Genomic DNA, 27,797 nt, shown 5'->3' with positions numbered 1-27,797 from the left:
TAAGCTGAAGTAAACAGTATCGTCCAGCAGAGCAGCTCTGTTCTGATGGCAGAGGAGATCAAATTTGAGTAGAGTTCCAGCAATTTGAAAAGAGCATAGTAAAAACACAGTACAAGCTGGAGGATGGGCAGTGTACTCTGTACATGAGCTTTAAACATGTAACTTGAACTTGTAGATTGTGCTAAAATGTACTCATTATTGGGGACAGGGGATGTTGAGCAGTGGGGAAGAGGTGGCTGGGGGGAAAAGGGCAATGGATGACCATGGATAGAGTTGCAAAGGATGAATTAAGATTACATAGAGATTATGATACGGGAACATGCTGTTTGGTCCAACTAGTCTGTGTTGGTGTTTATCTTTCACACGAGTGGTAGTGGTAGTCCTAATCCCTTATGTCTGCCCTGTTCCCATATTCCTTTTTCTTTCAACCTATTAAATGTTGACGTGGTATCGGCTTCATTCACCAGCTCTGGTAGTGCATTCCACACAACCCTCTGTGTGTAGTGTGTACAAAAAAATTTTTAAAAAATTCTCCTCCTGCCTGTCCTAAACCTCTCATCATTAATGTTATATTCATGTCCCCTTCTTATTGTGGCAGATTTGGTTTAGTGGTAGCAATCCCGCCTCTGAGACAGAAGGCTGTGGATTCTAGCCTTCATCCAAAGACTTAAGCATATAATCTAGGTTGACGGTTCACTGCAGTACTAAGGGAGTGCTGTACTGTCGGAGGTCCTGTCCTTTGGATGAGATGTTAAACCATGCCTTGTCTGCCCTTGGGTGGAAATAAACAGCCTGTTTTTATCTGCTCTGTTCCATCCTTTCATAATTTTAAACACATCCATCAAATCATCTTGTATTCTCCTCGGTTTTAACGAAAATAGCCACCTGGAAGATCGGAACAGGAGTAGGCCATTTCGCCCTTTGAATCTGTTCCACCATTCATTGAAATCATGGCTGATCTGTGACCTAACTCCATATACCCGCCATATCCCTTAATACCTTTGGTTAACAAAAATATATCAATCTCTGATTTTAATTTAACAATTGAGCTAGCATCAACTGCTGTTTGTGGAAGAGAGTTCCAAGCTTCTACCACGTTTGCATGTAGAAGTATCTCCTAACTTCGCTCCTGAAAGTCCTGGCTGCAATTTTTAGGCTATGTCCCCTAGTCCGAGACTCCCCAACCAGCGGAAATAGTTTCTCTCTGTACCCTATCAGTTCCCCTTAATATCTTGAAAACATTAATCATAAAATCACCCCTTAATCTTCTAAATTCCAGGGAATGCAACCTGTTTGTGTAATCGCTCCTCGTAATTTAACCCTTGGAGTCCAGATATCATTCTAGTAAATGTACGTTGCACTCCATCCAAGGCCAATATATCCTTCCCAAGGTGTGGTGCCCAGAACTGAACACTGTACTCCAGGTGTGGTCTAACCAGAGCTTTGTGTAGCTGTAGCATGACTTCTACCCTCTTGTATTCTAGTCCTCTGGATATAAAGGCCAGCATTCCATTAGCCTTTTTGATTATTTTTTGTACCTGTCCATGACATTTTAATGATCTATGTTCATGGACCCCTAAATCTCTTTGGCCCGCCACTGTTTCGAGCTTTTCACCATTTAGAAAGTACTCTGCTCTATCCTTTTTAGGTCCAAAGTGGATGACCTCATACTTATCTACATTGAAATACATATTATGATCGCTATTGGATAAATGTTCACGCGCAGTTGGGCTGTTAACTAAATCTGGCTCATTACTCATTATTAAATCTAATATGGCCTGCCCCCTTGTTGGTTCTAGGACATATTGTTGCAGAAAGCTGTCCTGAACACACTCAAGAAATTCGCTACCTATCTGACATGAGCTCGTCTGCTTATCCCAATATATATGAAAGTCAAAATCCCCCATTAAAACCACTCTGCTTTTGATACATTCTGCCACTTCACAGCTGCTACCAGGGGGGCCTATACGCAACTCCTACTACAGTCTTAAATCCTTTTCTATTTCTTAATTCTACCCATAAAGTCTCCACTGCCTGCTTACCTCTCGTTCCATTCTCTCTTATCATTGAAATAATTTCATCCTTAATCACTAAGGCTACTCCTCCTCTACCAGCTTTCCTATCCTTCCTATAGACCTTATAACCTGGTATATTCAGTTCCCAATCCTGACCATCTTACAGTTGAATGGGCTGAATGGCCTTCCTCATCCCTAACTATCTTGTGAATTGCGGACATCAATGCTATATAGCTATGAAGTGACCAGTCAATGCTCGAGAAACTAAATTGTGCATTACGTTATACACAAACACAAGTTTTAAAGACAGTTTGTAATAAACCTGCATAAGAAGCATCTTGGTGTGTTACTATACTATATGAAGAACTCAAAGTAGATCTGTTAGTCCATTTCATTTCCTACTTGCAACTTCAGTGGAGCTTATTCGAGATTGTCACATTTCGTCATCACATCCATACTGTTCTTTGGTTAGGCCTGTATACTTCTATGACTGCATTGATAATTGTGCTGTGCTGTTAATGAGCAGAGGGCACACTTTCTAGTTAGCTGGAAGCTTGAGGCCAGTTTTTACTCACATCTCTTGAAATAGATCACTCTGTTTCATTGGATAATGCGTGAAAGTGACTTGCAGACTTACCAAGATATAGCTAATCTATAACTCTCCTGTTTAAGTGAGCTTTTGGGCTCTTTGCTTACTTGAAGCAGATGTTCATACTCCATCATTTTCACTTTCCTGTACCTTACATAGTGCCTTTTCTCCTGTTGTCCAGTTCTGAGTTTACACTCCTTCAAAAGTTGTCTGATCCAGTTGATGTGAGGACTGTACTGGGTGGACCTGAGAAGTCTGTATTGCTATAGAGTAGTCACTCAGTTTTGAAGTGCGGGATTCCTTTTGTGGTCATCAGGGCATATTTTCAGGAGGCCAAGGTGAGCAAAGTGGCTGCAAAAATAATAGTTCTGGTCGTCTGTGATAATAACCAACTTCCCACAACTGGAGCATCGTGCTACAAGATATTTAAGATTCCCAAACCAGTGAACATGAATCAACGTTGTTACTTGGGTGTTGGAGACCCCACCACAATGCACTGCCATTGTGCCATCGCTCATCCAATCAGAGAAGTTGGGTTGCCTTGAGAACCTATTACAAGGTGGACTTTGTTACGTTTTAAGGTTTGATGCTGATAAAACCAAGACTAAATTACTTCATAAGCTTTCCCCTTTCTCCTTTACCCTCCCACCCCAAGCCTTCCAAAACAAGTGGAAAGATTCCAGACGTTCTGTGAAAAAAGGAAACATTCAAAATTGTAATGCTAGCCATCATCATTCAGGCATCTAGTCTGTAGATTCTCACACAAAATGAAATCCATTGAATGTTTCTTGGGCTTGCCCCTGCTGTCCAAGGTGTTCAGGTGCCATTAGTTGTGTTGAAGGTTCAATGTGCTCTTTTAAAGGCACTTTTACATTACAGGGATACCAGCATTGCAAAATATGGGTTGGCAAATCTGCTGTCAGGCTCTGCTTCCCTCTTCGTGTTATGTTTGGGGAGCTGGTCCCCAGGTTTTCATTGTAGGCAATTGGGTCTTTATATATAACTCAGTGAAGTACAGCAGTACAACAAAGGCAGGCACATGACCCGATTCTGTAATAGCAAGACAGCAGCTCACGGGCTATTTTCTCAAGATGGGAACAAATTTTTAGTTAGTATTAAAGTGCCTTTAGATGATCTAGTGAGTATCTTTACAGGAGTATGCTGTTCTGCATCTACTTGCATGTTGGAATAACATCAGTTAATGGTGACATCAAGGAAGTAGGAATGGTGATTGGCTTGCCTTGCCTCGCCTTGTCTCAGGAACAGAATTAACACAAATACCATTTGAGAGGAAAGCAGTAGCTTCAAGTAGGATGGTCAAGATGGGAGTAGATATGTGAGAATCTTTCAGAAGCTGCCTCAACCTAGCCTCAATATTTTGGCTTTTCTGTTGAATTCTGACTGTGATCTGAAATCAACAAAATAAACTTATCACTATTTTACTTTCTTTAAATTAGGTATGCTCAGTTTTATATGTTTACAATTTGGTTGAATGTTTCTATATTCTATTTTTGATAAACACCAATTCTTTCTAAGTTATCTAATAATTGAAATGGGGTATACAAATTGAAGAATTGTGTTGATGCATTACCAGAAGTTGAAAACATCAGCGGACTCTTGCAAGGTATAAAATTTGAACGAAAGCTCAACCTTTCAACAAACTTTTTAAAATAAAGGCACTAACTAACGTCTGTCAGCATTTAAGAAGTTTTTGAAGGTTGTCCTTTTATAATGGAATAGATCTGTAAAGTTGCAGCAAAAAAAATTACCATACTTTTTGTCTGTGGTAGCTATGGAGATGAAATCCAGATATGGTTGAAGTGACAATTTTTTTGTGACAGGCTGCCTTTTCTCTGGAGAGAAGCTGCATTCAATTAAGCATTTGTAGATCATTGTTAACTTTTGGACTGGCATCCTATAATAGATGTTGCTTAGCAGAGGGCAGTTAGGAGTGCATGATTCTCGCTTTTTGTGTATTGAGTGGGATGCAGCTGTGTTTTTGAAGAGGTAGGCGACAGTTTTTGGTATAATCAGATGCTGGCAGATTTGATTGGCACTGAGACTGCATCTTAGTTTAGGAATTGCGATCTAATCTTAGTGTTGAGTGTGTGTTGCAATTTACTTTGACATGCTTTCAGGTGGTAAAACTGATTTCATCTGAAGTGAACTTTATAATGCTGTTAATGGGAAAGGTTGATAAAGACTGGAATTGCTATGAGGAAAAACCTTATCCTAAATGGATTACAGTGCTATAATTCAACATTTATATTTAGGAATGGTATTTTTAAAAAATTCATTCTCAGGATGTGGGTGTTGCTGGCAAGGTTGGCATTTATTGCCCATCCCTAATTGCCCTTGAGAAGGTGGTGGTGAGCCACCGCCTTGAACCGCTGCAGTCCGTGTGGTGAAGGTTCTCCCACAGTGCTGTTAGGAAGGGAGTTTCAGGGTTTTGACCCAGCGATGATGAAGGAACGGTGATATATTTCCAAGTCGGGATGGTGTGTGACTTGGAGGGGAACATGCAGGTGGTGTTGTTCCCATGTGCCTGCTGCTCTTGTCCTTTTAGGTGGTTTGGGAGGTGCTGTCGAAGAAGCCTTGGCGAGTTGCTGCAATGCATCCTGTGGATGGTACACACTGCGGCCACAGTGCGCCGGTGGTGAAGGGAGTGAATGTTTAGGGTGGTGGATGGGGTGCCAATCAAGCGGGCTGCTTTGTCCTGGATGGTGTCGAGGTTCTTGAGTGTTGTTGGAGCTGCACTCATCCAGGATGTTGGATGCCGTGAACTGCCTTTTTTTCCTAGCCATGGGCAGGTTTAGCTTTCAGCATACTTGGAAATGTGGACTAAAAAGTATCAGATGGAATTCAATGACTAAGTGTGAGACAATACATTTTTGTTTTTAAAAAGAACAGCAGTAATTCTATTCTGAATGGAAGTAGGCTCGGTGCTGTGGAAGAACAGGTGGACATGGGGGTTACAGATTCACAAATCATTGAAGGAAGCACCTCAGGTTGATAAGGACATGAAAAAAATAATAGAATTCTATGTTTTATTAGAAGAGGTATGGAACAACAAAGATAAATATAAAACCTTATTAGGACCTCAAAGTCCTAAGTTTCAGTGTTGGTCACCACACATTAGGAAGGATATTGAGACTTTAGAGAGGGTACAATACAGATTTGCTAGGATGCTGCCTGGTATGAGGAAATACAAATATTAAAGGCTTGAAAAATTGGCTTTTGATGAAAGGTCATCGACCTGAAAGGTTTAACTTACCTTCCTCTCTTCTAACCTCCATTTAGTGTTTCCAACATTTCCTGTTTTAACTGAGATTTTCAGTATATGCAGTATTTTGCTTCTTGAAAAATTGGGTCTTTTTTCATTACAACAGTGCAGATTATGGGGCCATATAATAGTGCTCGAATAATCTGAGTCCCAGAAAATGTTAATTCTGCAACATTTTGTTCTAATAGTGAAGTGCTTGCTAGTCATAGAATGATACCGTACAGAAGGAGGCCATTCGACCCATTGTGCCTGTGCTGGCTCTTTGAAAGAGCCATCCAATTGATTCCACTCCTTTTCTCTTTCCCCATAGCGGTGGAAATGTTTCTCCTTCAAATATTCAGTTCCCTTTTGAAAATTATTATTGAATCTGCTTCAACTGCCCTTTCAGGCAGTGCACTCATGATCATAACAACTTGCTGTATAAAATTTTTTTTCCTCATTTCGCCTCATGCTCTTTTGCCAATTACCGTAAATCTGTGTCCTCTGGTTACCGACTCTTCTGCCAGTGGAAACAGCTTCTCCTTATTTACTCTATCAAAACTCTTGATGATTTTGAACACCTCTATCAAATTTCCCCTTAACCTTCTCTGCTGTAAGGAGAACAACCCCAGCTTTTCTAGTCTCTCCACGTAACTGAAGTCTTTCATCCCTGGTACCGTTCTAGTAAATGTGTTCTGCATCCTTTCTAAGGCCTTGACATCCTTCCTAAAATGTGGTGCCTAGAATTGGCCGCAATACTCCAGATGGGGCCTAACTAGTGTTTTATAAAGGTTTAGTATAACTTCCTTATTTTTGTACTCCATGCCTCTATTTATAAATTCCAGGATCCAGTATGCCTTTTTAACAGCCTTCGCAACTTGTCCTGCCACCACCAAAGACTTGTGTATGTGCACCCCCAGGTTTCTCTGTTCCTGCACCCCCTTTAAAGTTGTATTATTTAGTTTATATTGCCTTTCCTACTACATTTCTGACTTTCGTGTCATCTGCAAACTTTGAAATTTTGCACTGTATACCCAAGTCCAGTCATTAATATATATCAAAAGCGTGGTGGTCCCAACACTGACTCCTGGGGGACACCACTGCATACTTCCCTCTAGTCTGAAAAACAACTGTTTACCACTACTCTCTGCTTTCTGTCCCTTAGTCGATTTTGTATCCACGCAACCACTGCCCCTTTAATCCCACAACAAAAGTAAATGGGTATATACCTGCTTACATAGTATAGTACAAATGATTGGCTCTTTTAATAGGGCAGGTGGGATGACCTGCAGTTTGAGGTTTGACTGATAGCTGCTAATGAATCCCGTGAGATGTTCTTTAATATCTGTTGCTCTTCATGTTCATCTCAGCAGCAATACTATGTTCTGCTTGTTGTTAGGGGAGGTGACAGAAGCTTTGTTTGATCTTAAGAATGCTGATATTTACTACAATAAACCTACTGTTATTCAAAATTCAATTTTGTAACTAGATATTTTTTAAAAAGTAAACTATTAAATACTAGTCCTGCATTGAGATTTTAGTGGCATGTTTTCTGTAGCGCTTTCTACACCGGCAGTTACATAACCAAAGTGCATGTAAAAATGTATTTGTCTTCTTAAATATATGTTTATAATAATTAATTAGTCATAATCCAACAAGTAGACGCTTGTAGAGCATAAATTTTGGGTTATCTCCTCCCCCACTCCTCCTTGCACATCCATTTCACATAAGACATTGAGCCTGTGCAGATTTTCTTTCAGCAAGAAAGGTACAACAGAATATTGCAGATAATATTTGAAATTTAGCCAATCAATGCATTGGTGCTTTTGAATCCTGGGTTTCAGTGCGAGTATATTGACACTGATGTAAAGTAGTCACTTTAACTAGGTGATGTCTAAATGTGGTTTCACTGCATGCCTTTGGAGTTGAAGAAGTAAGGATGGTCAAAGTTGGCTTTGACTTTACATAACAAAGTCTCGAGAATACTTCAAAATCTTAAATGTAGTCTGTTAACGATACACTAAAACAAGTCTGTGGTTAAAAAAAGTAGCACCCATTGTTCGTATGTTACTCTTTCGCTCATCTACTATACCACCCAGCTCCGAGGTGCAGTGACGTGTACTATTGTAAGACTGTTGCATATTGTAAATAAGTCAACTTGTTATATTGAGTTGCTGCAGAAATTCTAAGTTGGGTCACAGAGAATTAATTTTGTTTCCATTTTTTTTACAGAACCAGTTATTAACAGATTAAACAGAAGAGTTTCAGGTAAGCCTTTTCTTGTACTGATTTTTAATCTTTCAACACCAGATTAGATTTACATTACAAAAGTTTTAGATTAAGTCCAATTTCTCTAGATTTGAATTTATTATTATTGGGGAGAGCCTTGCCCTTACCTAGCTGAATTAATACTATAATATTGTTTTACTTTTAAACTGTCCCATTTGAACACTTTCTTTGTAACCAATATCAGCAGCATTGTAGTAAGGACAAGAACGGTTTGGGGTAGAGCGTGGAAACATTTAATAGTTAGATTGTAGCAGAAGTGACGCCTTTATTTGAAGTTGCTGTGGCCATCCATGTTTATAGTGAGAGATTATGTTCTGGCCATAGTTTGATTTACTAATTTGCCTTTTTAATAGTACAATAGTTGGATTTTACCTGAATTTTTGAAGCTCCTGATGTACTGATAGTCATACAAATCCTGTGTCGATTCCTGATATATGTTCATCAGTGAGAGAGACATTAAAGTTGTTTGTTTCTGTATAGATCTAGGTGTTTTTACAGCAACTTTCTTTCTCAAATTTGCTGAAAGTTAGAATGAAATAAAACCTAAAATGCTAGAAAAGCACAGCAGGTCAGTTAGCAATTGGAAGAGAAAAATGGATCAGTTTTGACTAAGAATTATATTGGTGTTGATCTGTTTACATTTTTTTAAAAAGCGCTGACTGTATGTTTTAAGATTTAAAGGTTTTTAAAAAATATCTGAATTAGACTAAATCTCTCATTTTGAGTTTGAAGAGGTAGTCCCTTTGGACAACAACAGGAAGTTGTAAGAAAATAAGTATATTATGTACTCAGTTGAAGTAAAATAAAAATGCACCCTTGGAATTTAAGAGCATTGCTTTTATGTTCTGGACTGCCACATATAGTCTGCATAGAGTGTGCAGCTGTTGTGGATGGTTTTGGTCTTGAACATATAGAATTATCCCTATGTTGATTGATTAGTTGAAGGACTGCTGGATTACAATTTAGTACAAATGTGCAATTTTGTAGTATGGGCCCCCACCCATGTAGCACTGGTAGACTGCCAAAACTTATTTCTGATAAGAACCAGAGAGAGTCTTCTCTCTAGTGAAAAAGATGAAAATGCCTTCAGGGGGGGAAGAAAAAGTCAACATAAAATAGAATGAAAATGTTAAGGTTAAGTCATTTACTGACTAAAATATACATTTAGCCTTTCCAGTGTTAATGCTAGTAAGGCACCACATGTACCCTCGTGAATTTGGCTGTAACAAGTGATGTAAATGTACTCAAGAAAATTGTTAGTACATATTATTGTTCATGTTACTCTCATGTTAGAGCCTGATTTAAATCTTGCTAAGTACTGGTTGCCTCACATTGAAGAAAGAACCTTTTGTTCGTTCTTCCTGAACCCTTACCTCGAAATTATATTTTGAGAGCCTGAAAGTCAAAGTTCTGGTACAGATTAGTTGATTCTGCCTTCAGAAATTGGTTTTGGTTAAATGTGTAGTACTAATAGAAGAGAACAGAAGTCAGGATACCGAGGACATACTATAATTGAGGATCATGAAAAAATATTACTGTAATTAGTTGTAATAACCTTAATCCCATCAGTCACCTGTGGTTGGTGATGTAAAGGGAATCCAGCATCAATTGATCATTCATAAACTGAGGTGGTTCAGCGGGTTAGCCTACTGTTGTTACCTCTAGGACTTTGGTTTGAAAATAGTCCACACTGATGGAACAAAAGACTGTGTTTCTCTGGTATTTATACAAACTAAGTTTTGGCAGTCTACCCAGTGCTACATGGGTGGGGATCCATACTACAAAGCTGCTATTTTGTACTGAATTGTTGACAATCCTACTCAATGAGAAAGTAAAGATAACTGGGTTAATAGGAGGATCGCTTCTGAAGGTGCATTTAGGGCACATTGTCGGGGCAAAGCCATGGGAACTTTGTAAACATCTGGTTATGCCCCTGGGAGTGTTTGCTGTTAACACTGGATACCGGTTCTCCAGAACTGACATGCATCCCCTTAATCACAGATAAATATCAACCTAAATTTTTTAAAACTCATTCTCGCTGGCAAGGCCAGCATTTATTGCCCATCCCTAGTTGTGTTTGAGAAGGTGGTGGTGGGTTGTCCTCTTCAACCGTTGCAGTCCATGTGGTGAAGGTGCTCCCACAATGCTGTTAGGTAAGGAGTTCCTGGATTTTGACCCAGAGATGATGAAGGAATGGCGATATATGTCCAGATCCCAGATACAACACTGTATACCTAATGTAAATAATTAGGTATATAGTGTTGTTCTATCTGGGATCAAGCGAGGGACCTGAGTAAATCCAACTGATGAAACTGGCAATAGTGAGCAGTCTCCATTTTACTTTGGCAACACATCTTGATAGGAGCCATGTATTTTAGCTCTTAGTGTTGCATGTACAATTGTTCAGTTATTTAGTTTTGGTACAGCTATATCAAATACACATTTCATTTTTCAATTATACCACACAAAAAAAGTTCAGCCTATTTACATCGGATCAAGGTATTGCCAGTACAGTTAGTGCCAAAGCACAAATATAGCCATATCGACTATGTAAATACTTTTAGTGATGGGACAGATAGATGATTTCTTGTAATGGGCACTTCATTGTAGATGTTTTTCAACATTATTCAACATGTATGAGAATGTTGCTGGCATTTTGGCAGCAACAACTTCCCAATGTGCCAACTGCAAAGTACCTGGCTTGTACCATAGTTGGCTTTAACTAGGTTTCAAAACTACAGCCAATGATATACACTTGTTATCTTTGCCCTTATCTCAGATTGTTCTTGTTTTAATGAGCCACTCTGACAACCAGTCCTATTTTTCTCTCTCTCTCTCTCTCTCACACATACTCAATGTAATTCATGCCTTATTATATTTTATCCTTATTTTGTAAAATACTTTGATTTTATATTGCTTATCATTAAATAGCAAAACTTATGGCAACTGGGAAGCAGAGTTGGTTGGGAGAATGGGACTTGCTATGCAGTATAAGCTGAGAGGCAAAACTAAAGTGCTCTAGTGCCATTATTGGCAGGAGGGTATGATTACAGGGTGACAAGTTTACATATGCAGTTTCTATCATAAATATAGACAAAGGAATTTATAATGAGAAGTTGTGTAACAAAATTTTATAGATTATGGGATTTATAAAATATAATTTACAATGAGATGCTTATATTTTTCCCTTATTCTGAGATTTGCAAAGATTGTCAGATCAGACCAAATGTAATGTGTGCGTGCAAATATAAAGCCTTCAAATCGTGGCTACCATCTTTGAACCCTAATATCTGCGGAAGAAAATTGACAAGATCAGGATTTCCTTGGTTTGGGATAAATTGTAGATTTAAAAGCATGATTATAAACCTACTTAGTGTACTTATTCCAAGGAAACTTTTCGAATGTAGCATTTCTTCACTCACAACAACTTATATTAATATGGCACCTTTAATGTTGAAGCTCAATCAGACAAAAATGGATGCAACCCAAAGAAGGATATATTAAGAGGGGTAACTAAAAGCTTGGTGAAAGAGATGGGTTTTAAGGGGGCCCTCGAAGGAGAAATTTAGGGAGGAAATTCCAGAGTGCAGGGCCTAGATAACTGAAGGCATAGACTCCAAAGGTAGGGTGAAGGGCGTGGGGCATGCACAAGAGGGCAGAGTTCTCGGAGGGTTGTAGGACTGGAGGAAGTTAAAAATGGAGAGGGGTGAGGCCAATAAGGGATTTAAACACAAGGATAACAATTTTAAATTTGAGGTGTTGGGGGACTGGAAGCCAATTAGGTCAGTGAACACAAGGATGATGGGTGAGTGGGACTTGGTGCAGGATAGGATAACAAACATTAGAGCCTCTGAAACTTCCTGAGATAACAACCCCATCACTGGTCTAACTACACAACTACATTATTTCTCAGTGGTATTATGCAAATTTAAGGTGATGAATCTTTCATTTATGCAAATTTTTTTCAAAATTTAACTGAGGAGTCAGCTAGTATGCGTATGGATCCCAGATACACAGGAGCATATGAAAATAAAGGTGAGAAAAGACCATCAAGCCTGCCCTACTCAATCACTTGCACTCATCACCTGTTAGCTAATCATTCCCTAAGTGGTAAGGCAGCCCAAACTGAATTGAGCAAAATCCCTATATTCCTCAGAGAGGGGAAAGAATCTGTGGATAATTCAGGAAAAATTCTGGGACGTTTTTCTGACTCCATATGCAAACAAGCCCCAGGGCTTGTGTTCAACAAAGTTCTTAATCCATGTACCTATAATTGTTCAACTGGCAGTAATTTTACTGGATTTAACATAGCCTTAAGCTTTGCTATGTTATCAAACACACTCTGAATGAAATTGGATTATATTAAACAGAAACCAGGTACCTTACTGACTAGAGCACTAAAGATATTTACAACTAAATAGAAAAATTCAGCCGGCAGGAAAAGTGCAATACATATAAAGTACATACAGTTGAGTCTGCCTAATGTTATAACGTGATGTGGAGATGCCGGTGATGGACTGGGGTTGACAATTGTAAACAATTTTACAACACCAAGTTATAGTCCAACAATTTTATTTTAAAATCCACAAGCTTTTGGAGGCTTCCTCCTTCCTCAGGTGAATGTGGAAATGAAATCCTCGAACCTATCGCGTTTATAAATCACAGAACAATGCCTGGTGATTACAGACAGTCTTTTCAACTGCCCGTTGCCAAGGCAACCAAAGTGTTCAGACAGATAGGTGTTACCTACAGGGCCACCGGATATACAAACGGCCAGAACTAAAAAAACAGATGTTGTGGAGATGCCAATTAAAAAAACAGAGCGAGAGAGGCAGAAACATAGAAACATCCGGAAGGAAAAGACAGCAATTGACCCGTTATATTAAAAACAGATAACATTTGTTCGCTGGTGGGGTAACGTGTAGCGTGACGTGAACCCAAGATACCGGTTGAGGCCGTCCTCATGGGTGCGGAACTTGGCTATCAATTTCAGCTCGACGATTTTGCGTTGTCGAGTGTCTCGAAGGCCGCCTTGGAGTACGCTTACCCGAACGTCGGTGGCTGAATGTCCTTCACTGCTGAAGTGTTCCCCGACTGGGAGGGAACCCTCCTGTCTGGCGATTGTTGCGCGGTGTCCGTTCATCCGTTGTTGCAGCGTTTGCATGGTCTCGCCAATGTACCATGCTCTGGGGCATCCTTTCCTGCAACGTATGAGGTAGACAACGTTGGCCGAGTCACAGGTGTATGAACCATGCACCTGGTGGGTGGTGTCCTCTCGTGTGATGGTGGTATCTGTGTCGATGATCTGGCATGTCTTGCAGAGGTTACCGTGGCAGGGTTGTGTGGTGTCGTGGACACTGTTCTCCTGAAAGCTGGGTAATTTGCTGCGAACGATGGTCTGTTTGAGGTTGGGTGGCTGTTTAAAGGCGAGTAGTGGAGGTGTGGGGATGGCCATAGCGAGGTGTTCGTCGTCATTGATGACATGTTGAAGGCTGCGGAGAACATGGCGTAGTTTCTCCGCTCCGGGGAAGTACTGGACGACGAAGGGTACTGTGTTGGTTGCGTCCCGTGTTAGTCTTCTGAGGAGGTCTACGCGATTTTTCGCTGTGGCCCGTCGGAACTGTCGATCGATGAGTCGAGCGTCATATCCCGTTCTTACTAGGGCGTCTTTCAGCATCTGTAGGTGTCCATCGCGTTCCTCCTCGTCTGAGCAGACCCTGTGTATTCGCAGGGCCTGTCCATAGGGGATGGCCTCTTTGACGTGGTCCGGGTGGAAGCTGGAAAAGTGAAGCATCGTGAGGTTGTCCGTGGGCTTGCGGTAGAGTGAGGTGCTGAGGTGCCCGTCTTTGATGGAGATTCGTGTGTCCAAGAAAGAAACTGATTCTGAGGAGTAGTCCATGGTGAGCTTGATGGTGGGATGGAACTTGTTAATGTTATCGTGTAGTCTCTTTAGTGATTCTTCGCCGTGGAGCCAATTGGATACAATTTGTATCCGTGGAGCCAATTGGATACAAAATTGGCTTGACGACAGAAGACAGAGGGTGGTTGTAGAGGGTTGTTTTTCAAACTGGATGCCTGTGTCCAGCGGTGTGCCTCAGGGATCGGTGCTGGGTCCGCTGTTATTTGTTGTTTATATTAATGATTTGGATGAGAATTTAGGAGGCATGGTTAGTAAGTTTGCAGATGACACCAAGATTGGTGGCATTGTGGACAGTGAAGAAGGTTATCTGGGATTGCAACGGGATCTTGATCAATTGGGCCAGTGGGCCGATGAATGGCAGATGGAGTTTAATTTAGATAAATGTGAGGTGATGCATTTTGGTAGATCGAATCGGGCCAGGACCTACTCCGTTAATGGTAGGGCGTTGGGGAGAGTTATAGAACAAAGAGATCTAGGAGTACAGGTTCATAGCTCCTTGAAAGTGGAGTCACAGGTGGATAGGGTGGTGAAGAAGGCATTTGGCATGCTTGGTTTCATTGGTCAGAACATTGAATGCAGGAGTTGGGATGTCTTGTTGAAGTTGTACAGGGCATTGGTGAGGCCACACTTGGAGTACTGTGTACAGTTCTGGTCACCCTATTATAGAAAGGATATTATTAAACTAGAAAGAGTGCAGAAAAGATTTACTAGGATGCTACCGGGACTTGATGGTTTGACTTACAGGGAGAGGTTAGACAGACTGGGACTTTATTCCCTGGAGAGTAGGAGGTTAAGGGGTGATCTTATAGAAGTCTATAAAATAATGAGGGGCATAGATAAGGTCGATAGTCAAAATCTTTTCCCAAAGGTAGGGGAGTCTATAACGAGGGGGCATAGATTTAAGGTGAGAGGGGAGAGATACAAAAGGGTCCAGAGGGGCAATTTTTTCACTCAAAGGGTGGTGAGTGTCTGGAACGAGCTGCCAGAGGCAGTAGTAGAGGCGGGTACAATTTTGTCTTTTAAAAAGCATTTGGACAGTTACATGGGTAAGATGGGTATAGAGGGATATGGGCCAAGTGCAGGCAATTAGGACTAGCTTAGTGGTATAAACTGGGCGACATGGACATGTTGGGCCGAAGGGCCTGTTTCCATGTTGTAACTTCTATGATTCTATGATTCTATGAAAGAAAATGTCGTCGATGTATCTGGTGTATAGCGTTGGTTGGAGGTCCTGTGCAGTGAAGAAGTCCTGCTTGAACTTGTGCATGAAAATGTTGGCGTATTGGGGTGCGAATTTGTTCCCCATGGCAGTTCCGTGTGTTTGGGTAAAGAACTGGTTATCGAAGGTGAAGACATTGTGATCCAGGGTGAAGCGGATGAGTTGTAGGATGGCGTCTGGAGATTGGCTGTTGTTGGTGTTGAGTATTGATGCTGTCGCAGCGATGCCGTCATTGTGGGGGATACTAGTGTAGAGTGCCGAGACGTCCATCGTGGTGAGAAGTGTTCCTGGTTCAACTGGTCCGTGGGTACTGAGTTTTTGTAGGAAGTCTGTAGTGTCGCGACAGAAGCTGGGGGTTCCCTGTACGATGGGTTTCAGGATGCCCTCGACGTATCCAGAGAGGTTCTCACACAGGGTTCTGTTGCCTGATACGATAGGACGTCCGGGTGTGTTGGCTTTGTGTATCTTTGGGAGGCAGTAGAAGTCTCCCACGCGGGGAGAACGTGGGATGAGAGTGCGTAGGATGCTTTGAAGGTCTGGATCGAAGGACTTGATCAGTTTGTTGAGCTGGTGGGTGCGTTCTTTGGTCGGATCTGCGGGTAACCGTCTGTAGTGTTCCTGGTTGTCCAGTTGTTGGTATGCTTCTTTGCAATAGTCCGTTCTGTTCTGTACGACTGACTCCTCCTTTGTCCGCTGGTTTGATGACGATGTTGCGGTTGGTCTTGAGAGCGTTGATGGCGTTGCGTTGTGCTCGGGTGACATTCTGGACTGTCTTCTGAGTGCGGCTGATGCATCTGGCATTGACGCATTTCCCATCAAGCTCACCATGGACCACTCCTCAGAATCAGTTTCTTTCTTGGACACACGAATCTCCATCAAAGACGGGCACCTCAGCACCTCCCTCTACCGCAAGCCCACGGACAACCTCACGATGCTTCACTTTTCCAGCTTCCACCCGAACCACGTCAAAGAGGCCATCCCCTATGGACAGGCCCTGCGAATACACAGGGTCTGCTCAGACGAGGAGGAACGCGATGGACACCGACAGACGCTGAAAGACGTCCTAGTAAGAACGGGATATGACGCTCGACTCATCGATCGACAGTTCCGACGGGCCACAGCGAAAAATCGCGTAGACCTCCTCAGAAGACTAACACGGGACGCAACCAACACAGTACCCTTCGTCGTCCAGTACTTCCCCGGAGCGGAGAAACTACGCCATGTTCTCCGCAGCCTTCAACATGTCATCAATGACGACGAACACCTCGCTATGGCCATCCCCACACCTCCACTACTCGCCTTTAAACAGCCACCCAACCTCAAACAGACCATCGTTCGCAGCAAATTACCCAGCTTTCAGGAGAACAGTGTCCACGACACCACACAACCCTGCCACGGTAACCTCTGCAAGACATGCCAGATCATTGACACAGATACCACCATCACACGAGAGGACACCACCCACCAGGTGCATGGTTCATACTCCTGGACTCGGCCAACGTTGTCTACCTCATACGTTGCAGGAAAGGATGCCCCAGAGCATGGTACATTGGCGAGACCATGCAGACGCTGCGACAACGGATGAACAGACACCGCGCAACAATTGCCAGACAGGAGGGTTCCCTCCCAGTCGGGGAACACTTCAGCAGTCAGGGACATTCAGCCACCGACCTTCGGGTAAGCGTACTCCAAGGCGGCCTTCGAGACACTCGACAACGCAAAATCGTCGAGCAGAAATTGATAGCCAAGTTCCGCACCCATTAGGACGGCCTCAACCGGGATCTTGGGTTCATGTCACGCTACACGTTACCCCACCAGCGAACAAATGTTATCTGTTTTTAATATAACGGGTCAATTGCTGTCTTTTCCTTCCGGATGTTTCTATGTTTCTGCCTCTCTCGCTCTGTTTTTTTAATTGGCATCTCCACATCATCTGTTTTTTTAGTTCTGGCCGTTTGTATATCCGGTGGCCCTGCAGGTAACACCTATCTGTCTGAACACTTTGGTTGCCTTGGCAACGGGCAGTTGAAAAGACTGTCTGTAATCACCAGGCATTGTTCTGTGATTTATAAATGCGAAAGGTTCGAGGATTTCATTTCCACATTCACCTGAGGAAGGAGGAAGCCTCCGAAAGCTTGTGGATTTTAAAATAAAATTGTTGGACTTGGTGTTGTAAAATTGTTTACTAATGTTATAACATCATATGTACTATAATAGAGGAACTATTTGCAAACACTTCCAGACTGTTTTGAAGATATTTACAGCTTGAAGAGTAAGAAAAAAACACAAAAAAATCTTTATTTTAATTTCTGTCGTAAGTTATTTTTTAACAATCAGTTACTTTGGACTTTTTTCTTTGAAATTGAGTCGCGAGCAATTACTTCTTCAATTTTTGGCAAACAAGTCGCTAGATGAGCATTGCATATAATATTGAATGTCAAGAGAGCCTCTTGAGACATGGTGCTGGAGTTGAAGGATCAGGAGTAAGGTCATCATCTTAAACTCTGGCTATCCTCACTAATTTCCTTATTTAATTCTGGCTCGGGTGGGCTCAAAGTCTCGATGGAAGTTCGAGTGATCAGAATCATCAACTCTGATACAATGCGACTGAGGGACATCAGAAGGGATCAGTCCTGTATGCTGAAATCTCTCCCAAAAGCTGCCGTTCAGGGTCGGCTTCAACTTCTTTGAGTTCCACCAAATTCTCCTTTCCTTTACTGACTATACCAGCATGGCAAATGCAGTTTGAAATGTTGCTCTGAGTCAGAAGATCCCAACTTCTAGCAACAAAGTTCATGGCATTCAGCAAACTGTTGGAGAATTCAATCTCTGCTTCATAAGCAGCTAGCTTTTTTCTAGACACAAACATCTGCTGGTGACCCTTGAAAAGCTAGATAATTCTAGTGTCCACTGGCTGAAGCTTAGCAGTATTCTTTGGGAGACAGATAAGTTCCACATACGCTAGGCCAGAAATTTCAGGATGCGAAGGACATTTATTCATAATCAACACACTTCTACTCTGAGCTCTAAACTTTCTGTCCAGGGATCAAGTGTACTTTTCAAAAATCGTAGAAGTCATCCAAGATGGTTGAACTTTCGAACATTTTACAAACATCTTGGCAGCTGACGTTTAATGAATAAAAGCGGAAGCTTCTCAGATGTGCCTGTTAGCACCCAAGAAGAAGAGGCAGGTGCACAGTGCTCTGTTTCCCACCACTGCACTTCCTGTTGTGAAAGGTATGAGTCCCCCCTGACAGACCTAGAAAAAGTCCCCGTTCATCGAAGTTGAACACATCACAATCATAGAATCATACTGCACAGAAGCAGGTAATTCGGCCCATCTTCCTGTGCCTGACACTTCTGAAGTAATGCAGGCAAAGTTGATGAAAGGCTTTAATTTCAGCAGTCATTTAGTTGGCTTTTCCGACCATTTTTTAATGAGTTACGGCATGAACTTTTTTTCATCACTATCAAATTAACTTTAAAGAGATTGCTAAACCTGATTTCTTCTGAAATTTTGGTGGCTTTTTGAATAAAATTTGTTCTGAAATTTTTAACACGCGCTGCCTTGAACCATTCAAGAAGTACTGCTCCAATGTCATCGAGTTCTGAAGTGCGCAACAGTTTTATGTTATTTCTGACCAGTTTGAAGATAGACTCTTGTTGTTTGTAGGTTTTGCTGATGGCTGCCAGTGTGACACCATATTCTTTTCTAATTCATTGTGATTTTGACTTTTTGTCCAGAGTGGTGATAATTGTATACTTGTAGCTCAAATTGAGCTCTCTCTCTTTCGTTTTTTATTTGATTTTATTTTCACAAAAAATGTGGGCACTAAAATACTGTACTTTAACAACCTCTCCTAAATAACCCTCTCCGCACCCCTCCCGCTGTCAGAAAATGGAGCAATTATGAGCAAACTATCTGGTCAGGTAAACCTGTGATTGTTAAATTTTGCATACTCAATGAAAACTTGGGAGGATTGAAATCTGGGAAGGTGGGTTCTGCGGTGGCTGAATAGTCCAATCCTGGAGCCGCAGACTCTGCCACAGGTGGGGCAGGTAGTGTTTAATCTCCTTTCTTGGGTAAGGAGACCAAAACTGCACACAATACTCCAAAGCCCTGTATAACTGCAGTAAGACATCCTTGCTCCGGTACTCAAAGGAGATACTAAGAGGGATAACCAGAAGCTTGGTTAAAGAGGTGGGTTTTAAAGAGGGTCTTAAAGGAAGAGAGGAAGGTGGAGGAGATCAAGGAGGGATTTCCAGAGCTTGGGGCCTTGGCGGCTGAAGGCTTGGTCCTCAATGCTGGGATGGTGGGATCAGAGGAATGGAGATTTCAAAGGGGTTGTAGTGCTGGAGTAGGTCGTGTGGGGAGGAGCGAAGCAAGGGAGTGTTTTAAACACAAGGATGAGCGTTGGAGGACTGCAAGCCCGTGTAGGTCAGTGTGGACAGGGGTAATGGGTAAGCCGAACTTGGTGCAGGATTGGATACGAGCAACAGAGTTTTGGATGAGCTGAAGTTTATGGAGGCCAGCCAAGAGGGCATTGGAACAACCAAATTTGAAAGTTCCAAAGACATGGATGAGGGTTTTGGTGGCAGATGGATTGAAGTAGGGTTAGAGGCGGGTGATGTTAGAGAAGGATGTAGACAGTCTTTGTGATGGAAGGGATACGGGCTTAGAAGCTCAGCCCAGGGTCGAGAGGTGTTAGAGGTAGAACTGGGTATCATCAGCCTTTATGTGGAAGCTGACCACATGTTGGCATATGATGTGGTCAAGAGGCAGCATGTGGATGAGAAAGAGGTGGAAGCCAAGGGTGGATCACTGGGGGGTACTCCGATTGGTGATGGTGCGAGGTGGGAAGAGAAGTCATTGGTAGTGGTGCTCTGGCTACAATTTGGATAGGTAAGAACGGAACTGAGCGAGGATAGTCCAATGAATTGGGCAGTGGAGGACAGGCATTAGAGGAGGATACTATGGTTGACATGTCGAAGACTGCAGAAAGAATGAGGAGGAATAATGCACCAAGAATATAATTTGTGACTTGGGTTCGGGCCATTTCGGTGATGTGGGAGGGGCAGGAACCTGATTGGAGTGCTTCAAACACGGAGTTATGAGAGAGATGGGCTCCGAGCTGGAAGGCAGCAACATGTTCAAGGACTTTTTAGAGTAAAGAGGTTTAAGATGGGAAGCAGTTTGCAAAAGCAAGGGTTGAGGGTGGTTTGTTTTTGAGGAGGGTGATCATGGCAGTTTTGAAAGGGGGGACGGTGCCTGAAAAGAGAACCATATACAATTTCAATTTGCATGGGGGCTAGGAAGGGAATTTTGGTCAGCGTATTGGCAGTAATGCGATTGAGGGAGCTGGAGGTGAGTCTCATGGATAAGATGAGCTTGGAGAGGGCATATGGGGACATAGAAGAGAAACTTGGAGAGAGGAACTGGGGTAGGAGTGGGTCTAGGGAAGATATGACTTGATGGGCAAGGGGAATGGGGGAAAGCAGCAGAGGCAGCCAAATGATGGTCTCTGTCTTGGTGACAGAAAATTTCATTTGCTCTTTACACTTGTTGGAGGTGAGGGTGGAGGGGCTGGAGGAGAGGGGTTTAAAAAGTGGACTGCTCTACAGGTTAATACTAGAATAGTTGGTGGTTTTATTAGAGGAGAATGAGGCCCAGTAGAGCTGCTTGTGATCCAACCAGATCTGGCAATGGAAGGCTGAGCCAGTTATGTGCAAGTCTGTGCCTGTTGGATGAGGGCGTGAAGATGGGAGCGGTATTGGGCTGGGAGATGAAGGTTTTACGGAGGACATGGGCATTGGAGGTGAGGGAGTGGTTTAGCAAATCAACAGCTGTAGATGTATTATGGCAATTGGAGGGCCAAACAGTAGGCAATTGAGAGTTTGAAAGTGCAGTTGTAAGCAACAGTTTTTCCCACGGCAGAAGAAAGTTGGGTTGGAAGCAGCTAGAGGAATGTTGGTGCTGGGGATACATGGAAGGGGTTGGAGATGGCTGTGGTAATAATCAAGACCATGGATGTAGAGAAGCCATAGGAGATGGCATGGTCGAGGAGGTTCCTTTGAATGTGGGTGGCAAAGTTTATATGGAGGGAGAGGTTAAGGGAGGACAGAGACTGGTGAATAAGTGACTTCTTGAAAAAGAAGTGGAATTTGCCCATTTAATATTTTGCTTCAACAAGCAAAGAGAGGCATTGCTGTCAACCTAAATATCGTTTCACTAATAAGACTATGAATGGTGGTCGACAGCCAAAGTCATTTAAGCCAGAATTAGCCATCATCTATTCCAACTCTACTGCAGCTTTGTTTCCTGGAATACCCTGCTGAAAAGCCTTCCTTTTTTGCAGTGGCAGATAATCTCTCTGCCTCATTGAAGTTGCGGCTTAGCAATATGCAGTTTAGATGGAAAAATATGTTCAAATTGGTATACAGTTGGTATCTCCGGTATCAAAGCCTAAAAAGAGCAAGTATGACATACGCCATTATCATCCAATATCACAAGTGTTATAAGTAAGGTAACAGAATCCAGTAACAACTACATTTTACAGAAGCATTTATTCCATAACTTTAAGATAAGCAATTCAGAATGTGGCTTTTGTGAAATCATGGGACAGCTAACTTCTTAGCATGCATTGCCCAGCATATATATGGGAAATTTTGTCAGCAACAGTGTCAGATTTGTAGCTGTAGCTATTAAAAGGGCTTTAGAGTAGTTTGGACGTCAAGATTTGAAGGTTTCTTTTGGCCAGTTGCAGAGGTGGTTTAAATCTAATTTGTCAAATTGTTCCATTTAAGTCCGTGTAAAGGGTTCAACATCTACAGCAAATAAAATCGTTGATATTCCTCAGGAAGTGCCCTAGGCTCAATCATCCCTATTGTATAATTAAATAACATCTGTAAAGTGCACCATTATTGTAATATGGCAATATAAGTAAAATGATAATCAACCTGCTTGCTGCTGTACAATCGTGCTCAGAAGACAGAATCAACCATTGAAGTAAGAGGTGGAAAGTTGTATGTGGGCCTTAGTGAGAATTGGGTGAATGTGCTATATGGCTTGGCTTGCTAAACAGAGTGACGATGGGAATTTGGTGTAGAGGAGGAGGATGTGCTAAGTAATGTAAATTAAGGGGCAACAGTAAATAAATAAATACACAAATAATCAGTAATTAATTAGATCTAAGGGGATAAAATGAAAATTAACTAAGAGGATACCAACATTAAAGGGATCTGAATTGCATTAAATAAAAATCTGGTATACATAAATAAAAGGAGTAAGGGAATACTAAACTAAAAACATTTATATTTTTTATATATATATAAAATAACCCGTTGCCTGCAATTTCAGTGCCATATGGGAACTTCAGGACGCTTCATGTGTCCTGGATAACCACATGTGCAGGAAATTGCCCCAAGTTGCTCAAGCTCGAGCTCGGAGTTTCTGAGCTTGAGCAGCTGGAGTCATTGCAGGGCATACGGAAGGCTGAGAATTTCCTGGAGTACCCGTTCCAGGAGGCAGGAGGTGGTCACCCCACAGCAATAGAGAGTTCAAGAGGTAATTAAATGGGTGGGAAGAAGCATGCAGTGCAGGAGTTCTCAGTGCTAAATACCAGTGAGGGTGACAACACCTTGGGGGAGTGCAGTCTAGAGCACATTCATGGGCAAATGACTGCACAGGAAGGTACAGCAAAATGTAGAAATGCAGTGGTCATAGGGGATTAGATAGTCAGGGGGATAGACAGGTGTTTCTGCAACCGCCGACATGAGTCTCGCATGGCTTGTTACCTCCCTGGTGCCAGGGTAAAGGACATCACTGGGTGTAGAACATTTTGCGGGGGTGGGGGGGGGGGGGCGGAAGGGGAACAGCCCAAAGTTGTGGTCCATTTGGGAACCAAAGACATAGGTAGGAAAAGGGTTGAAGTCCTACGGACAGAGTTTCAGGAGCTAGGGAGGAAGTTAAAGAGCAGGACCTCAAAGGTAGTAATCTCTGGACTACTCCCAGTGCCATGTGCTAATGAGTAAGATAATACAGGTTAACACATTGCTGGAGAAATGATTCAAGAGGAAGGGCTTCAGATTCCTGAGGCATTAGGACCAGTTCTGGGACAGGAGGGACCTGAACAAGATGGACGGGTTGCACCTCAACAGGGCTGGGACCAATGTCCTCGCACGGTTAACTAGAACTGTGGGAGAGGGTTTAAACTAATTTGGCGGTGGGGGTGGGGGGAGGGGGTGCAGTGGGCTCCGGGGTAGTCAAAGGAAGGATGGGGCCGATTTATGGTCCAGAAAGGAGATCATCTTGTGGTGGAAGAGGGCGTGGAATGAGTATTTTGCATCTGTCCTCACTAAAGAGGAGGATGCTGCCAATGTCACAGTAAAGGAGGAGGTAGCAGAGAAATTGGCTGGGATAAAAATAGATCAAGATGAAATACTAAAGAGGTTGGCAGCACTCAAAGTAGAAAAGTCACCCTGTCCGGATGGGTTGCATCCTAGGTTGCTGAGGGAAGTAAGGGTGTAAATTGCAGAGGCTCTGGCCACAACATTCCAATCCTCCATAGATATGGGAATGGTGCCATATGGAGTATTGTAAACGTTACTCCTCTGTTCAAAAAATGGGAGAGGGAAAAACCCATAACTGCAGGCCAGTCAGCCAAATGTCTGTGGTGGGGAAACTTTTAGTCATTAAACGAGCACTTGGAAAAATATAGGTTAATAAATGAAAGCCAGCACGGATTTTTTAAAGACAAAATCGTGTTTGACTAATTTGATTGAGTTCTTTGATGAAGTAATGGAAAGGGTTGATGTGTATATGGACTTTCAAAAGGCGTTTGATGAAGTACCACATAATAGACTTGTTAACAAAATTGAAGCCCATGGGATTAAGGGGCAGTTGCTACGTGCATACAAAATTGACTAAGGGACAGAAAGCAGAGAGTAGTGGTGAACAGTTGTTTTTCAGACTGGAGGGATGTGTGCAGTGGAGACCCCCAGGGATCGTTGTTAGGACCTCAGCTCTTTTTCATATCTATTAATGATCTGGACTTGGGTATAGAGGGTACAATTTCAAAGTCTGCAGATGACATGAAACTTGGAAATGTAGTGAACAGTGAGTAGGATAATAACAGACAACAGACTTCAGACTTCAGGAAGACCTAGATGGACTGGTGAAATGGGCAGACACATGGCAGGTGAAATTTAATGCAGAGAGGTGTGAAGTGATTTATTTTGGTAGGAAGAATGGGGAGAGGCAATATAAACTAAATGGTACGATTTTAAAGAGAGTGCAGGAACAGAGACACCTGGGGTTGTATGTACACAAGTCTTTTGAAGGTGGCAGGGCAAGTTGTGAAGGCTGTTAAAAAGCATATGGGATCCTGGGCTTTATAAAAGAGACATAGAATACAAAAGCAAAGAAGTTATGCTAAACCTTTATAAAACACTGGTTGGGCCCCAGCTGGAGTATTAACCTCCCTGCTCTTATCCTATGCCTTGGCTATTAAAGGAAAGTATCCCGTATGCTTCCTTAACCACCTTATCTACCTGTCCTGCTACCTTCAGGGATCTGTAGACATGCACTTCTGAGAAGTGTAGAGGAACTCTGTTCCTCTGCACTTCTCAGTATCCTACCATTTATTGTGTATTCCCTTCCCTTGTTTGCCCTCTCCAAATGCATTACCTCTCACTTATCCAAATTGAATTCTATTTGCTACTTTTCTGCCCATCTGACCAGTCCATTGATATCTTCCTGCAGTTTACAGTTTTCTTCCTCACGATCAACCACATGGCCAATTTTTGTATCATCTGCAAACTTCTTAATCATGCCCCCGACATTTAAGTCCAAATCATTTATATATACCATGAAAAGCAATGGACCTAGTGCTGAGCCCTGCAGAACCCCACTGGAAACAGCCTTCCAGTCATACAAACACCTGTCGATCATTACCCTTTGCTTCCTGCCACTGAGCCAATTTTGGATCCAACTTGCCACTTTCCTTTGGATCCCTTGGGCTTTTACTTCTCTGACCAGACTTCCATGTGGGACCTTGTCAAAAGCCTTGCTAAAATCCATGTAGACGACATCAAACGTGCTACCCTCATCAACCCTCCTTGTTACCTCCTCAAAAAATTCAATCAAGTTAGTCAGACACACACTTCCCTTAACAAATCCATGCTGACTGTCCTTGATTAATCTGTGCCTTTCTAAATGACAATTAATATTGTCCCTCAGTTTTTTTTCCCAATAATTTGCCCACCGCCGAGGTTAGGCTGACTGGCCTGTAATTACTTGGTCTATCCCTTTTGCCCTTCTTAAACAACAGTATGATAGCAGTACCCCAATCCTCTGGCACCATGCCTGTAGCCAGAGAGGATTGGAATATGATGGTCAGAGCCTTCCCTGTTTCTTCCTTTTGCTTCTCAACAACCTGGGATACATTTCATCTGGGCCTGGCGATTTATCTACTTCCAAAGATGCTAAACCCCTTAATATTTCCTCTATCACTCTTTTTTTAATCCCATCCAATATTTCACACTCCTCCTTAACTACAATGTCTGCATTGTCCCCCTCTTTTTGTGAAGACAGAAGCAAAGTATTCATTAAGAACCCCAGCCACGTCTTCTGCCTCTACACGTGGGTTACCTTTTTGGTCTCTAATAGGCCCTACTCTTTCCTTAGTTATCCTCTTGCTCTTTATGTATTTATAAAACATCTTTGAGTTTTCCTTGATGTTTGGCAGACTACATATGCCAGATTTATGTTCAACTCATTTGAACCAGTGGCTTATTCTGATTTTAATGTTTAACACTTAACCTGCTTGCATTTATTTTGGCTCCAAAGGTAATGCGCTTAATGCTGTTGTGGTAGCGCTATCTTATTTAGTTTGGCATGTAGTTATAAGACTCTGTCTAAAATCCATTGCTAAAATGAATTTCCTCCTTAGATGTGGAAATTTTGTCTGTCATAAGGGAAAAGGAGTTTCACTTTGACATCACCAAGTCGACAGAACCAAGGACATCTGCCAGTACAGGGAATTGTCTGCTTTGGTTACAAAACTTTAGGTAAACCCACTACAAAACGAATGCTAAATGAAATGCAGAATGTATCCCATTATGTTATTCCTTAATTATTAAGGAATCACAAAGAAAAGTTAAAGATTCTGGAACTTGTTCTGGGTCCGCAATGTGGGCTAATGTACAGTAAGTTTATCTTACAAGATAGTTACATGGAGCAAGATTTTTAAAAAATGTAGGGAAATGCATAGCGGGTCAATCGGCAACTCAGAGAAAGGCAGTTTAAAATTTTGGGTGTGACCCTTCACGCCTAAACTGTCAATCTATCTTATTCTTTCAGATTTCTTGACCCACTGCATTTCCTGTGTTTTTAAAAATTGTGTGTGGAGTAAGTTGACTATTTTCAGAAAGCATTGTTGTTACGATTTGACAGCTCAAGGAAAGACTGTCTGGCACGTCTCTGCTTCTCTAATTTTGCATTATGTTAGAAAGTGTTATGTTGAAAACAATCTCATCTCTGTTTTTGAGTGCTATTTTGACATAATTCATTTGCCAACGGAGGTTGAACAAATGAACAAGAATGCCAGATATGTATCATTGGTATGATCTTTCTTTGAATGAAATTCAGTCTCCACACATCTACCCTTTGATTCTGTTTATGATCTAGTTCGCAACTGTTCTTTACTGTCTCAATTTATTGAGTTGCTGTCACCATATTTTGGGGGAAAAAGCTATCCTTATAAAACAAGGACTGTGTATACATCAAAGGGTAAGGGGTGATCACACAATTTTGACAGGTCCTCTTGCGCCACATTCTTAGAGGCAGTGTCCTTGTTCCCTTCCCCCACAACCAATTCGAAGATGCTTTTTTTGTATGGCGATTAAACTTCACTTGAAGCCAATACATGTAGTTGTTACTCTAAAGATCATTAACCTGCTGTGTGGTGTTGACAGTACATCGCTATGAGTGTGGTAGCTTTCTTAATGTCTTTGTGTTTATATCAGACATCCATTGTGGGGATATTTCAATTATCTCAGCAGCTGGATTAAAAACATGCTTCATAACTGTAATTTTAAGCATTTAATGTAGTTGAATACACGTAATACATTGAATCATCTATTTGAATGGAATTCCCTTGTAAAGACTCTTCTCTGCATGAAGTTAGTGGAATAAAACTAACTCATGCAACTGTTTCCAAATGTTTTTTTTGAGTATGTTTGTGCGTGCACAGATCTTCATTGTGAATTTGAGTTTAACAAAACTGGAATATTTTTGTACAGTGTTAATTGGTCCCCTATCTACTGCATTTCTTAATTTAAAAACAAATGCTTTTAAGAAAGTTACCACACTCAAAATGGTGCACACTTCAAAATCGCCATAGATTCTTCTAAAATAAAAAGAGAAAATGCTGGAAATACTCAGCAAGTCGGGCAGCATCTATGGAGAAAGAAACAGTTAACGTTTCAGATCGATGACCAACTGG

General features: G+C 41.9%; 1 protein-coding gene across 4 annotated transcripts in view; it reads left to right on the top strand.

The window, feature by feature from the left end:
- Positions 1–27,797, top strand: part of prkar2aa (protein kinase, cAMP-dependent, regulatory, type II, alpha A) — a 279,167-nt gene that overhangs the window by 111,371 nt on the left and 139,999 nt on the right. For all 4 annotated transcript variants that reach the window (XR_010966041.1, XR_010966042.1, XM_067998425.1 and 1 more), the window contains one exon: positions 8,099–8,134. Coding sequence is in view for 2 of the 4 variants with exons in the window: in XM_067998425.1 (XP_067854526.1) it covers positions 8,099–8,134 (36 nt within the window). In the remaining 2 variants the exon portion in view is untranslated. The remainder of the gene's footprint in view (positions 1–8,098; positions 8,135–27,797) is intronic.

This window comes from Heptranchias perlo, chromosome 17 (genome assembly GCF_035084215.1).
Source record: "Heptranchias perlo isolate sHepPer1 chromosome 17, sHepPer1.hap1, whole genome shotgun sequence".
Classification (NCBI taxonomy): Eukaryota; Metazoa; Chordata; class Chondrichthyes; order Hexanchiformes; family Hexanchidae; genus Heptranchias; species Heptranchias perlo.
This window is presented reverse-complemented; position numbering and strand designations above follow the sequence as displayed.